The 15,204-nt window shown below is 39.0% G+C and overlaps 1 protein-coding gene, 1 non-coding gene and 1 pseudogene across 3 annotated transcripts in view; 2 read left to right on the plus strand and 1 right to left on the minus strand.

The window, feature by feature from the left end:
* Positions 1-669: 669 nt before the first annotated feature.
* Positions 670-7,373, plus strand: LOC139365774 (microfibril-associated glycoprotein 4-like; annotated as a pseudogene).
* A 4,453-nt stretch (positions 7,374-11,826) lies between these two features.
* Positions 11,827-11,899, minus strand: trnaa-agc (transfer RNA alanine (anticodon AGC)). The gene has a single exon. It is a non-coding gene; the product is annotated as a tRNA-Ala (tRNA).
* A 72-nt stretch (positions 11,900-11,971) lies between these two features.
* The window catches only part of LOC139366437 (bromodomain-containing protein 8-like), a 78,695-nt gene continuing 75,462 nt past the window's right edge, over positions 11,972-15,204 (plus strand). For both annotated transcript variants that reach the window (XM_071103921.1, XM_071103920.1), the window contains exon 1: positions 11,972-12,024. In XM_071103921.1, coding sequence (XP_070960022.1) covers positions 12,006-12,024 — 19 coding nt within the window. In that variant the 5' untranslated portion in view covers positions 11,972-12,005. The remainder of the gene's footprint in view (positions 12,025-15,204) is intronic.

Here is a 15,204-nt window from a genome sequence, read left to right on the forward strand (position 1 = left end):
AGATTATAGTTTGTTGCCAAGAAATCTGTGGAGTGATTGAAAAACAAGTTTTAATGACTCCAACCTAAGTGTATGTAAACTTCCGACTTCAACTGTATGTATTTGGTTTAGACACTGTATTCCTGAAGAAACACAAATATTGTCTGATTGCCCCTATTGTACATCTGTTTTAAAATCCGGTGACCCAACACTGGTGGAAAATAACTGACCAATAAGCATTCTTCCAGTGCTATCAAAAGTAGCTGAAAGATGTGTGGCTGATCATCTGACTGATCACCTGAATCAAGAAAACTCCATACATTAAATGCAATTTGGATTCAGAACTAACCATTCTACCGAAACAGCCAAATGTTATTTTCTGGAGTGCATTACATCTAAAACTGGACATAGATGGTGAAAGTCGGTGCAGTCTTGTTGGATCTTAAAAAGGCCTTTGATACTGTGAATCATAAGGTCCTCCTATCCAAACTATCCTCCATTAATGTATCCACTGAAGTTATTAGTTGGATGTATTCCTATCTGACAAACAGAAGTCAAAGGGTTCGTCTGGGGGACACTCAGTCAGACTCTCTTTACTATAACATTGGGGTCCCACAAGGGTCAATATTAGGGCCCATTATGTTTACCATCTATATAAATTATCTCCAACTTGCTTGCCCACAAGTTAACATGCATATGTATGCAGACGATACAGTCCAGTTTGTACACTCAAAAAATAGACAAGTTAACTGAAGCTATGGTAGACGCTTTTAAATGGATAACTGATTATTGCCTGCATTTAAATATCGACAAGACTGTTTGTATGTACTTCTCTAAGAAATCCATTGATTCTTCCCAACGGGCTGTTCTTGTTAATGGGGACAATCTGAAAGTTGTCTAACTTCAGGTATCTCGATGTCATTTTGGACTCCAACTTGACATTTAAGAAACATGTGAAGAAGGTAGTTAACACGGTCAAGTTTGGATTATCCAACTTTAGATTACCTTCCTCTGGAGGCCGCCAGACTATATATGCATGCTCTGATCTTCTCACATCTGAGATATTGCCTCACATGCTCGTCACAAGCAAGAGCGACTATTCAATTGAATCACTCTACAAACAAACACAAGATTTTTGATAACAAACCAAACAGTTACCACCATTGTCACCATTCACAAACATAATTTATTCATTCTGGATAGGTTTAAGCAGTATGTAGATGCAAGCCTTGTCTTTAAGATCCTGCATTGTCTCCACCCCTATGCCTGCATATGATGATCAAGGAAAGAACCTCCAGGATAACAAGGACAGTAACTAGAGGGGATTGCGTTGTCTCTTTTCGGCACAGTAAATTTGGTCAATTGTCCTTTGTTAGAGCTACAATATACTTGAATGCAATGGGCATACATAACCCGTAGTATTTACTGCCTATGCACACTAGGTAAGACCTGTGCGGACCACCCCCTGTGTTTTGGTTAGTGCACCAGGTGGTGCTAAGTTAGGTAAGTAGTGGGTAGTCAGATAAGGTAGGAGAGGGTAGGTTAGGTAGGTAGTGGGTAGGCAGGTAAGGTAGGAGAGGGTAGGTTAGGTAAGTATTGGGTAGGCAGGTAAGGTAGGAGAGGGTAGGTTAGGTAAGTAGTGGGTAGTCAGGTAAGGTAGGAGAGGGTAGGTTAGGTAAGTAGTGGGTAGGCAGGTAAGGTAGGAGAGGGTAGGTTAGGTAAGTAGTGGGTAGGCAGGTAAGGTAGGAGAGGGTAGGTTAGGTAAGTAGTGGGTAGGCAGGTAAGGTAGGAGAGGGTAGGTTAGGTAAGTATTGGGTAGGCAGGTAAGGTAGGAGAGGGTAGGTTAGGTAAGTAGTGGGTAGTAAGGTAAGGTAGGAGAGGGTAGGTTAGATAAGTAGTGGGTAGGCAGGTAAGGTAGGAGAGGGTAGGTTAGGTAAGTAGTGGGTAGTAAGGTAAGGTAGGAGAGGGGGCTTTGACATTTACTTTCTTTGCTTTGGTTCCATCCAGCCCATTTTCCCCATATTACCGTATGAAGGAATAAATAAATTCCCAGTAAACGGTATATTCTCTGCCTTTGTCATCCTTGTTGTAGCAGGGTGTTGCGTACCCTCTGCAAGAGGCGTACGTAACTCCCTTGGACTTGAGAAGCTGCACTGCTTATTGTACTTTTAAATTGAAAACATGGCTCAAATCTATTCAAAACTGTACACAATTTATCTGTGGTTCCTCATATGTAAGACGACAGTTGAAGATAGTGTTTTTTTTTATACGAATAAGTTGTTGTTGTTAGAATTATATATTATTGGATGTAATGTATTTTGTATTGTTTTAGTGAGTATTTGTATAGTGGCTGTGTAAAGGCCCTTACCTGCCCAGGGACTACGGGTGCAAATTAGTTTTTGGCTAGCCCCTGCACATTTACATGAATGTTGCATTATTGTAATATTGATGTTGATTCATGTGCATTGTTCCCCTATAAATAAATACATCAAATATATAGGGTTCACAGCATTAAAATCAGAAAGGGAATTAACGAGTAGCTCCTGAAAACAGTTTGGGCTAAAAGCATTGAAGTGGTACCACCAACATAGACTCATAAATACCAGACTGATTCACGCTGTGTAAAAGGCTTTAATGTAAGCTTGCAGGATCAGGTGGCTTTGCGAGGCTACCACCAACATTCAACCGTCTATCTGTAAGCCAGTAGTCAGTGACCTGCTGGTGGCAATAAAAGATGAATGTTCATGATCTGAAAATGACAATCGACCATAAAAGTATTCTTCTTCTGACCTTTCGGTCACCAACAACATTTCATCACAGAAAGATACAATTTAGAACTGGATTGCTGTTACACTGTGATTTGTGCAACCTGTGTAACGTCATGTGACCTGTTTGAATCCTCTAGTGTTGGGTTCCACCTCTCCATCACATTTATGTTAATATGTAAATTAATATTCATATATGGCTGTATAAAAGTCTTCCTAAAGCTCAGAGAGTGCTAGAACAGAAACAGTGGACACTGATGCTTGTCAGTCAGCTGGGTAGGACAGGGACACTTTAGGGTTGGACTGCATATTTAAAAATTCAATCGCTAGAATTCAACTAACTGTTTTTTCTAACCTCTATCGTATTCAATATTTCTGTTTAAGGTTTGAACTTGAGGCTGAAAATCTTTGAACTATATTGATGGTGAGACTGACTTAAATCAAATAATTGTATTTTCTTGAAGATGTTATGTGTGAATTAAATTGAAAGGTAGAGGTTTTGTTTGAAACTTTAAATCACCTTTCTCTCTCTGTCGCTCTCTCTCACTTTCTCTATTTCTCCTCTCTCTCCCCCTCTCTCTCTCTTTCTCCTCTCTCTCTACGGCTCACATGTTGGCAGTGTTACTTCTGGCTGTTGCAGCAGTCCACTCTGCCCCTCAATGTGATATCAACCTGGATGCAGACTAATGAATGAAGTCTACAACATCTAGCAAGCAAGTGGCGTCTACCCCATCTACCCCTTTTTGACACCTGTTCAAGTGTACTGTGACATGAACACAGATGGAGGCAAGTGGACTGTGAGTATCATAGTACTATGTTGGGCTCTTATTAACATTTCTTACAGACCATGTGAACAGTTGCTAAACATCTTTCTCTGTCTGTCTGTCTGTCTGTCTGTCTGTCTGTCTCTCTGTCTGTCTGTCTGTCTGTCTGTCTGTCTGTCTGTCTGTCTGTCTGTCTGTCTGTCTGTCTGTCTGTCTGTCTGTCTGTCTCACTCTCTCTCAGGTAATCCAGAGGAGGATAGATGGATCTCTGAACAAAGTTGGTTTTGGAAACCCAGAGGGAGAATACTGGCTAGGTGAGAATTTACTTTAGCAAAAAAATAAGAAAAGAATACCCCAAAATAAGATGAAACAAGTAGAGTATACAAATGATAACTTTGTATACTGTAATCTGCAATCTGATCTAGCGTTGTCTCTTCAGGACTGGAGAACATCCACCTTCTCACTAAGAGGAGGAAGTATGAGCTGAGGGTAGACATGGAGGACTTTGAAGGAAACCGTGTGTTTGCCATGTACTCTTCCTTCTTTTTGGACTCTGAGGCACGGATACAAGGGACGGATACAAGCTACATGTCACTGGATTCACCAACGGAGGGGCAGGTGAGTGAAAGACAACATTTGTTGTTTTTGCCTTGTCGGTGATACCATTTTCAAAGAGGAACACAAGTCATTCACACAATGTGCTCTGGCTTCACAGCTGTCTGAGAACAAATGCTGTGTTTTTGTCCTATAAACTTCAGAGCACTTTAAAGGGTAATTTTCCTGAAAAAAAATGTGTGCTTACTTCAGTTGTCACTCATCCTTAAATTGTCAACTTCACATGAATCATCTCCAGCACCACCCCAACATCAAAGTGTGAAAACAGCACTTTACTATGTGTTGTAGTCAAAAGGATAGAGGAAAATAGGCTATGTTGTCCATTGTGTCATTGGAAACACTTTTGACATCATCTGGTGTGTATCATGTGATTTTCACCAACTATGAGTTGGTAAATGTTACTTTACTAACCTTTGCCTGCTCAGAGTTGGTTAAAAATCACATGATGTTAACCAGATGATCATCCAGAAACACTTTTAACATCATCTGGTGTGTATCATGTGATTTTCACCAACTATGAGTTGGTAAATGTTACTTTACTAACCTTTGCCTGCTCAGAGTTGGTTAAAAATCACATGATGTTAACCAGATGATCATCCAGAAACACTTTTAACATCATCTGGTGTGTATCATGTGATTTTCACCAACTATGAGTTGGTAAATGTTACTTTACTAACCTTTGCCTGCTCAGAGTTGGTTAAAAATCACATGATGTTAACCAGATGATCATCCAGAAACACTTTTGACATCATCTGGTGTGCATCCGCCCTTTTAAAAACATTTGTTTTTATACATACATGTATGTTGGTGTTGGGGTGGTGCTGGAAATTATGAATATGAGGTTGAAAAGTGGTGGCATTTCTATTTTGTATGCAATTGGAAATGTATGGAAGTTTAAATTGTTAGAGGCCAGTGTTAGAAAATGTAGGAGAATGTAATAGTAGTAGTGACTGAGTTGGAAAATGTAGGAGAATGTAATAGAAGTAGTGACTGTGTTAGAAAATGTAGGAGAATGTAATAGTAGTAGTGACTGAGTTGGAAAATGTAGGAGAATGTAATAGAAGTAGTGACTGAGTTGGAAAATGTAGGAGAATGTAACAGTAGTAGTGACTGTGTTGGATAATGTAGGAGAATGTAATAGTTGTAGTGACTGTGTTGGAAAATGTAGGAGAATGTAATAGTAGTAGTGACTGTGTTGGAAAATGTAGGAGAATGTAATAGAAGTAGTGACTGAGTTGGAAAATGTAGGAGAATGTAATAGAAGTAGTGACTGTGTTGGAAAATGTAGGAGAATGTAATAGAAGTAGTGACTGTGTTGGAAAATGTAGGAGAATGTAATAGTAGTAGTGACTGTGTTGGAAAATGTAGGAGAATGTAATAGTAGTAGTGACTGTGTTGGAAAATGTAGGAGAATGTAATAGTAGTAGTGACTGTGTTGGAAAATGTAGGAGAATGTAATAGAAGTAGTGACTGTGTTGGAAAATGTAGGAGAATGTAATAGAAGTAGTGACTGTGTTGGAAAATGTAGGAGAATGTAATAGAAGTAGTGACTGTGTTGGAAAATGTAGGAGAATGTAATAGTAGTAGTGACTGTGTTGGAAAATGTAGGAGAATGTAATAGAAGTAGTGACTGTGTTGGAAAATGTAGGAGAATGTAATAGAAGTAGTGACTGTGTTGGAACTAGTGGTGGGCCTGTAGTGGGATAACTGTAGAAGTTGTGACGGCAGTAGTGGTGCATGTTGTAACTGTAGCCTAGTAGTAGTTGTAGTAGTAGTAGTAGAAGTAGTAGTAAGCAGCCCAGAAGTAGTAGTAGTAGTAGTAGTAGTAGTAGTAGTAGTAGTAGTAGTAAGCAGCCCAGAAGTAGTAGTAGTAGGAGTAGTAGTAGTAGTAGTAGTAGTAAGCAGCCCAGAAGTAGTAATAGTAGTAGTAGTAGTAGTAGTAGTAGTAAGCAGCCCAGAAGTAGTAGTAGTAGTAGTAGTAGTGGTAGTGGTGGTAGTAGTAGTAGTAAGCATCCCAGAAGTAGTAGTAGTAGTAATAGTAGTAGTAGTAGTAGTAGTAAGCAGCCCAGAAGTAGTAGTGGTAGTAGTAGTAGTAGTAAGCATCCCAGAAGTAGTAGTAGTAGTAGTAGTAGTAGTAGTGGTAGTAGTAGTAGTAGTAAGCATTCCAGAAGTAGTAGTAGTAGTAGTAGTAGTAATAGTAGTAGTAGTAGTAGTAGTAGTGGTAGTAGTAGTAGTAGTAAGCAGCCCAGAAGTAGTAGTAGTAGTAGTAGTGGTAGTAGTAGTAGTAATAGTAGTAGTAGTAGTAGTAAGCAGCCCAGAAGTAGTAATAGTAGTAGTAGTAGTAGTAGTAGTGGTAGTAGTAGTAGTAGTAAGCATTCCAGAAGTAGTAGTAGTAGTAAGCAGCCCAGAAGTAGTAGTAGTAGTAGTAGTAGTAAGCATCCCAGAAGTAGTAGTAGTAGTAGTAGTAGTAGTAGTGGTAGTAGTAGTAGTAGTAAGCATTCCAGAAGTAGTAGTAGTAGTAGTAGTAGTAGTAATAGTAGTAGTAGTAGTAGTAGTAGTGGTAGTAGTAGTAGTAGTAAGCAGCCCAGAAGTAGTAGTAGTAGTAGTAGTAGTAGTAGTAGTAGTGGTAGTAGTAGTAGTAATAGTAGTAGTAGTAGTAGTAGTAAGCAGCCCAGAAGTAGTAGTAGTAGTAGTAGTAGTAGTAGTAGTAGTAGTAGTAATAGTAATAGTAGTAGTAGTAGTAGTGGTAGTAGTAGTAGTAGTAAGCAGCCCAGAAGTAGTAGTAGTAGTAGTAGTAGTAGTAATAGTAGTAGTAGTAGTAGTAAGCAGCCCAGAAGTAGTAGTAGTAACAGTACATTGCAGTAGTAATAGTGGCTGTTTTAGATAGGTAGGTCTATAGTGAGGTAATTAAATGGCTTAGCTATGGTAAGTTGGGTTGCTATTGTAGAGTTTTTAGAAAATGCAAACACTCTAAATATACATTTTTTTCTGTTTCCAAGGTGACTCACTGGCCTATCATAGCGGGTTGATGTTCAGCACCTTCGACAAAGACCAGGACACTTGGTCTGAGAACTGTGCAGCTACTTACTATGGGGCATGTTGGTATGGTTCTTGTCACTACGCTAACATCAATGGAGAGTACCTATGGGGAACCACCAAACATTACACTACAAGTGTCAATTGGAATCACTGGAAAGGTTATCATTATTCTCTGAAAGCTGTCTCTATGAAGATTAGACCAGTGCCTTAAACCAGTGGGGTAGCTACATTTGATAAACAGCCACATATAACTATTTATTTACTGCTCGATTACCATTTTGAACAGTAAGCCGGCTAAATCATTGATCCAACTTTCTGGAACAGCCCCCAGTGTAGAGAAGCTGCAGCCAGCAGGGTCACCCAATGTGTATAGCAGGGGCTTGGTAACACTACTCTGACATTATGTTGTTAATCAGACAATCAGAGCCCCCTGTACCAGATTAGAGTGAAATGTGGGATATCAGGGCTGTTCAGTGTTATATACACTGTCTGTTATGTATGCTATGAGTGTTTCTGATCTGACCAGATTTAATTAATGTTGTTATGTTTATCAACTGTCACAAACATTGGACTCGCTCCAGGCCTACTACCTTCTAGACACCTGCCAGATCTCACAACGCCTGGATATAAATTTCATATACTGTAGCGACCCTGTGCCTGATGCTAGTACAGTAGTTGAACAGTAGTTGATGCAATGCAATGACTGCAATGTAATCAGCCTGGAATGAGGCCAATGTTACAATATAAGGTATGCAGTGTATGTGTGTGTGTGGTAGCAAAGGGCATTATGTTTAACATTCGTAGGCCTGGTATTAAGCCTAGTCCTGGATTATAATGCACTTTCAATGACCATGTTCCATTGATAATTATTGTTTGTCCAGGATTTGGCTTAAATCTGGGTCTGGGAAACCATCGCTTAGTGCATAAATGTGTTCTCCTTTTATGGCTGCCATGAGCTCACGTCCCTTTGCTATGATAAGTTTGAATGAGTCCTGAAAATGATATCTGTTAATATAGATAAAACAATCCAAACTGTGAACTTTTACTGAGTTGATTTAACTTTTTAATAAAGATTAGTTGAGAACAGATGTGCTGATACTTTCTACGAAGCACATACACACATCATGCTTCATAACTGCATTTGAAATGCCTTTTGATACACTTATGATGCATTATAACACTTGCTTTAAGATGTCATATTCATAGGAGTGACTAACTGGAGTCATAAGAACCAATCAAATAATTGCTACTGATGGCACCAAGTCATATTATATCAGAATGCCATGATAGCATCTGACCACTAGAGTCTGATATTGCACTTCAGCAGAGCAAGATCAGCAGGAAACCATGTACAGTACCTATAGGTAAAAATGTGACAGAAAAGTCTAAACAGTATCCTTGGGTCGTTAAACTCTGAAGTCACCCCATGGAAGTTTAAAAACGGTTAGGGTTGGATAAGGGCAATGGACCCACATTTTTAGCAAAAAAAAAAATATTTCAATATTTTTTGGTGGGGAGGCTTGCCTGTTTTGCATGTATTTTGGCATTAAAACAAGTCACATATCTGTTTGCTAACAATGTAAAATATATATATATATCATTGAGTTAAAAAAGACAAACATGGTCTCTTTTTTGTTTTCATGAGTAAGGCAGCTCCAAAATGCAGGTGTTTAAGCCTAGCTCAGTGCTTTCTGTGGTGGTGGGACAAGTCAGCAGAAAATCGGAGCATTGCACCGTGATTGGCTTAGTGTTCTGTCACTCATGGAGAAACTACATCACCCGTCCTTAGTAAAGGTAGACATAAAAATTCAAGCCCTTTAGGTCCTGCCATAGATTTACATTAGAAGGCCCTTCCAAGAAGGCTCAATGTCATTGGCCACAGATAAAATTACGTCAAATCACGTTATACAGTGGGGAGAACAAGTATTTGATACACTGCCGATTTTGCAGTTTTTCCTACTTACAATGCATGTAGAGGTCTGTAATTTTTATCATAGGTACACTTCAACTGTGAGAGACGGAATCTAAAACAAAAATCCAGAAAATCACATTGTATGATTTTTAAGTAATTCATTTGCTGGGCCAATTGTGCGCCGCCCTATGGGACTCCCAATGACAGCCAGATGTGACACAGCTTGGATTCAAACCAAGGACCGCAGTGCCTTAGACCACTGTGCCACTCGGGAGCTCATTGCTGTGATTATTCCTATAGGTGAGCTGATCTGATCATGATTCAGGAGTAATGTTGGCCACCAATATGGAAAGTCCATATTGATATCAGTTTCATACTTTTTTAATTTGATATCGATATCATATCGGAATATAAAAACTTGCTGTTTACCCCTTTTGTTTCAGTGTCATGAATTTTAAAATGCGTTTCATCTTCCTAATGAGCCACCATAACATTGTTGTTGTGTTTTCCTTATTCCTCGCTTGTCGTCATTTTGATGAGAGATCAAATTTAACACACAAAAAACTAGCTAGATCGCAGCTGTATGGATAAACCAAATATCCTTTCAGCAGTCACATTATAGATACACACGGTGAGGCAGGGCTTAACGTGACCATGCCCCGGAGTAGGACACATTCGTAGGATACTCCCGTTACTCCTATGATAAATGTCCTACTTTACTCATAACCCGACACAAAGGCTGTTTTTTTTATCATACATTTGACATGCTTCCATGTCGTCTTAATCAACAAACTACATCATACCTAAAAACATTTTACATACTGTACTTTAGGATGATTTGGACATGATGGGCGAAAAAGGTCACAAAAGTCCAGTGGTGTAAAGTAGTGTATACTTCGACTTTTGATACTTAAGTACATTTTAGCAATTCCATGTACTTTTAATAGTTAAGTATATTTCAAACCAAATACTTTTAGACTTTTACTCAAGTAGTATTTTACTTGAGTAATTTTCTATTAGGGTATCTTTACTTTTACTCAAGTTTGACAATTGAGGAAACCATGTACAGTACCTATAGGTAAAAATGTGACAGAAAAGTCTAAACAGTATCCTTGGGTCGTTAAACTCTGAAGTCACCCCATGGAAGTTTAAAAACGGTTAGGGTTGGATAAGGGCAATGGACCCACATTTTTAGCAAAAAAAAAAATATTTCAATATTTTTTGGTGGGGAGGCTTGCCTGTTTTGCATGTATTTTGGCATTAAAACAAGTCACATATCTGTTTGCTAACAATGTAAAATATATATATATCATTGAGTTAAAAAAGACAAACATGGTCTCTTTTTTGTTTTCATGAGTAAGGCAGCTCCAAAATGCAGGTGTTTAAGCCTAGCTCAGTGCTTTCTGTGGTGGTGGGACAAGTCAGCAGAAAATCGGAGCATTGCACCGTGATTGGCTTAGTGTTCTGTCACTCATGGAGAAACTACATCACCCGTCCTTAGTAAAGGTAGACATAAAAATTCAAGCCCTTTAGGTCCTGCCATAGATTTACATTAGAAGGCCCTTCCAAGAAGGCTCAATGTCATTGGCCACAGATAAAATTACGTCAAATCACGTTATACAGTGGGGAGAACAAGTATTTGATACACTGCCGATTTTGCAGTTTTTCCTACTTACAATGCATGTAGAGGTCTGTAATTTTTATCATAGGTACACTTCAACTGTGAGAGACGGAATCTAAAACAAAAATCCAGAAAATCACATTGTATGATTTTTAAGTAATTCATTTGCTGAGCCAATTGTGCGCCGCCCTATGGGACTCCCAATGACAGCCAGATGTGACACAGCTTGGATTCAAACCAAGGACCGCAGTGCCTTAGACCACTGTGCCACTCGGGAGCTCATTGCTGTGATTATTCCTATAGGTGAGCTGATCTGATCATGATTCAGGAGTAATGTTGGCCACCAATATGGAAAGTCCATATTGATATCAGTTTCATACTTTTTTAATTTGATATCGATATCATATCGGAATATAAAAACTTGCTGTTTACCCCTTTTGTTTCAGTGTCATGAATTTTAAAATGCGTTTCATCTTCCTAATGAGCCACCATAACATTGTTGTTGTGTTTTCCTTATTCCTCGCTTGTCGTCATTTTGATGAGAGATCAAATTTAACACACAAAAAACTAGCTAGATCGCAGCTGTATGGATAAACCAAATATCCTTTCAGCAGTCACATTATAGATACACACGGTGAGGCAGGGCTTAACGTGACCATGCCCCGGAGTAGGACACATTCGTAGGATACTCCCGTTACTCCTATGATAAATGTCCTACTTTACTCATAACCCGACACAAAGGCTGTTTTTTTTATCATACATTTGACATGCTTCCATGTCGTCTTAATCAACAAACTACATCATACCTAAAAACATTTTACATACTGTACTTTAGGATGATTTGGACATGATGGGCGAAAAAGGTCACAAAAGTCCAGTGGTGTAAAGTAGTGTATACTTCGACTTTTGATACTTAAGTACATTTTAGCAATTCCATGTACTTTTAATAGTTAAGTATATTTCAAACCAAATACTTTTAGACTTTTACTCAAGTAGTATTTTACTTGAGTAATTTTCTATTAGGGTATCTTTACTTTTACTCAAGTTTGACAATTGAGTACTTTTTCCAACACTGCAAAAGAATAGTACTGCAGCAACCCATTTCTAACATACCACACGCAATTCAAAGAATGGAGGATGCGGGCATCGATCCCGCTACCTCTCGCATGCTAAGCGAGCGCTCTACCATTTGAGCTAATCCCCCTGTATTAAGGAAAGGGTATGTGATTTCTTGGTATGTCAGCGCCTGTACTACATTGAAATGATTCCGGCGGAAGTTTAGTGGCGAGGCCCCGTCGACAAAGAAAAAAATGGCGAGTGGAGTCGGGAGTGAGTATTATTTGTTATTGTTTGCTTGCTTGCAAATGCAGCTACAACATACACATACATTTCAAATGTAATCTACAATATATTTGTAGCTAGCTGGCTTTATACATTATATTTGTCTAGTTAGCCTTCCTGGGTTTTGTTAGCGCCGGGCAAGCTAGCTAGCTAAATTCCTAGCCGAATATGGTAAACAACAAAAACAAATATTGGGTTAGATTACCTAGTGGTGATGTTATGCTTTTCTAGTTTGCTAGATTGGACCTTTCTTTGCATTAACAAGATTGTAGCTTTCTTTGCATTAACAAGATTGTAGCTTGCTGTTTAGCTAACTAGTTAGGTCAGAGCTCAAATCTAGGCTAAGGTTGGTTCCCCCATCACCCCTGCGCAGCGACCTGTCAAATCCATGGATGCAAACTAGTCACATTTCGGCGAAATTCACCGTTTTGAATCCAAAATAGGTGACTTACGTAATTCGTGTAGATCCGATGAGAAAAGTTTTTTTGGGGGGGTTGGATCACTACTGGCTGTAAGTGCACGAGTGATGCGCGTTTGTAGCAATACTGGCTGTATCCAAGGCTCAGCCAATCGTTCACATAACAACAGAATGCAGCGCAGCACGCGGCTGAAGAGAGAAGAGACAGCATCCGCGCGCGCTCTGTCAAGGCAGCTTGCCAGTTACAACAGCTCGTCCCCTGAACGATAACGAAGCCGTAACGTTAAGCTTGACCACGGAGAAGGTGATGAAGCGTACTTCATGAGCTGTAACTGAAAAACTACTGGCATTTTGGAAAGTTTGAGGTGAGGGAGAAAGTGTGGTGGAACAACTATTAGCGTTGTATCTTGCTAGCTGGATCGAATTCTCCATTAGCTAGCCATAAAAATGTTGAGCAACATTATCCAATTTATCTGATCAAATAATTTAGTTTATGGTGTGAAAATGTGCTTGCTAAAAGTCGGACAGCTAAAGTTAGCTAGCTAACTTTACAACATCAGATTAATTTACATTAGTAACCTAACCAATTCGCTATAGTGTTAACTGGTTTACGACTCCTTGCCGTTCCTCAAGTTATAACGCGTTAGTTGCTTACTGGACCCTGGCAATCTGTGTAAAACGTTAACTAGCAAAGGAACGAACCACTATCTGTTAACTAATGTTTTCCCTTTACTGTATGTGATTAATTTTCAGAATGAGAGAATTAGGTGAAAATTAGTCGTTGGTTGTTAAACAAGTGGATTCAGGGATCAAGTGTAGTTGGAAATGGGCCTGGCTTATGCTGATTGCCACTACAGAGGTGAAAGGAACACCACACACTTTCTCACTTTTGCTGGTACATTGTAGAACAGATGTCCACAGACAGAAAGTGTCTAATGTATTAATGTGCAGTGTAGCCCAAAGATATTGCTTTTGTTGTGTTGAACTTGACAGTAATGTGTGTGTGTGTGTGTGTGTGTGTGTGGGGGGGGGGGGGGGGGGGGATTATACTTAGTTTTACTCTGTGAATGTTATTTTTGCACACGTGTAGCCTTGTGCATTTGATTTGTGTCTATAGTGGCCACTATAATAGAGCAAATATAGAATGCCAGTTTGTTTCATTCTATTTCTACTTTAAGATGTTTTTTTCCCCTAAGTGCAATATTTATGTGTGTGGTCACAGGCGTTCTATTATGAAGGCTGTCATGGCTAACTGCAATATTAGTGTATTGTTTTTTCTCAAGACTTGAGTGTCATTTGCAGTAAAGTCTAGGCAACAAATAATATTGGATTGCTTCCTTTACATTTTTAGCTCTGAGTTATGTTCACATTAACCACTTTTTATTTTACACACAGAGACTGATCATGTAGATCATATTCTTTGTTGATTAATTAGTTAAAACCTCCATTTCCCCCTAGCAGGGATTTTTTTGCATGTTTCAATGCAACAAAAAAAAAGTGTAAACTTTTTGGGCCCTCAGCAGTTTGCATCCCTGGTCAAATCGAAGTTAGCCTAATAATAGACTAAAGGAGCATAATGTTACTCCTTGTAGTCCAAGGACCTTTCATGTTCTATTTAGAGGCGAATTGGCTCTGGCAGCCAAATACTCCATCTAAACGTCCAACCTGGACTTAGGGTTAGGCGTAGCTCTTGATCATGACTCTCGGTAATGAGTCATTGGACGAAGGAGTCTTCTGTAAGGGGAAGTTTTGTTAAGAGCAGGACGCTCGGTCTGAACATTAACATGAATCGATTCTCAATTGCGGTACAGTTCTAGAAACATGAATCCCTCTCCTTTCGTATCACATCGAAATAATTTCACAAATACACACTTACTGTTTTAGCACAGTTGCAGTCGACAGTATTTGTCAGTGACAACACGTTTGTGGCGTCCGTCTTCCGTTTACACACAGGTGTTTGTAGACGCAAATAGGTAATTAGCACAGGTAGTCAGTCGACTGTCCTCCGTCTGTTTTCTGTAAACTAGCGCTGTAACAGGGACATATGGCAGTGTGTGAAACCAAACACTATAAAGGTGTGTTGTAATTTAACCTTTTGGTTTTAGAAAAAAAAATAGCTGATATGAAAGATACGTTCCTTATGTTTCCAAAACCGTACCGCAAGCGATGCGTGTTTATTTTATTTATTTATCTAGGCAAGTCAGTTAAGAACAAATTCTTATTTTCAATGACAGCCTAGGAACAGTGGGTTAACATCCTTGTTCAGGGGCAGAACGACAGATTTTTACCTTGTCAGCTCGATCGATCTTGTAACCTTTCTGTAACTAGTCCAATGCTCTAACGACTAGGCTAGCTGCCGCCCCTGTGTTAAGGTTTAGAGCAAGCATCTGGGCTCTTAAAGATTTAACCCACCCCCTGAAATAAAAAATCATGAAACTCCTGTCAATTTGGTGGAAGCTTACAGTGCCTTCAGAAAGTATTCACACCCATTGATTTTTTTCCCCCATTTTATTTTGTTACAAGGTGGGATTTAAATGGATTTAATTTGCCATTTTTTGTCAATGATCTGCACAAAATACTCTGTCAAAGTGGAAGAAAAATTCTAACATTTTGTTAAATATTTATGAAAAATAAAGCACTAATAAACTCAGCAAAAAAAAGAAACGTCCCTTTTTCAGGACCCTGTCTTTCAAAGATAATTCGTAAAAATCCCCCAAAAACTTCACAGATCTTCATTATAAAGGGTATAA

This window comes from Oncorhynchus clarkii, chromosome 14 (assembly GCF_045791955.1).
Source record: "Oncorhynchus clarkii lewisi isolate Uvic-CL-2024 chromosome 14, UVic_Ocla_1.0, whole genome shotgun sequence".
In the NCBI taxonomy this organism is placed as follows: Eukaryota; Metazoa; Chordata; class Actinopteri; order Salmoniformes; family Salmonidae; genus Oncorhynchus; species Oncorhynchus clarkii.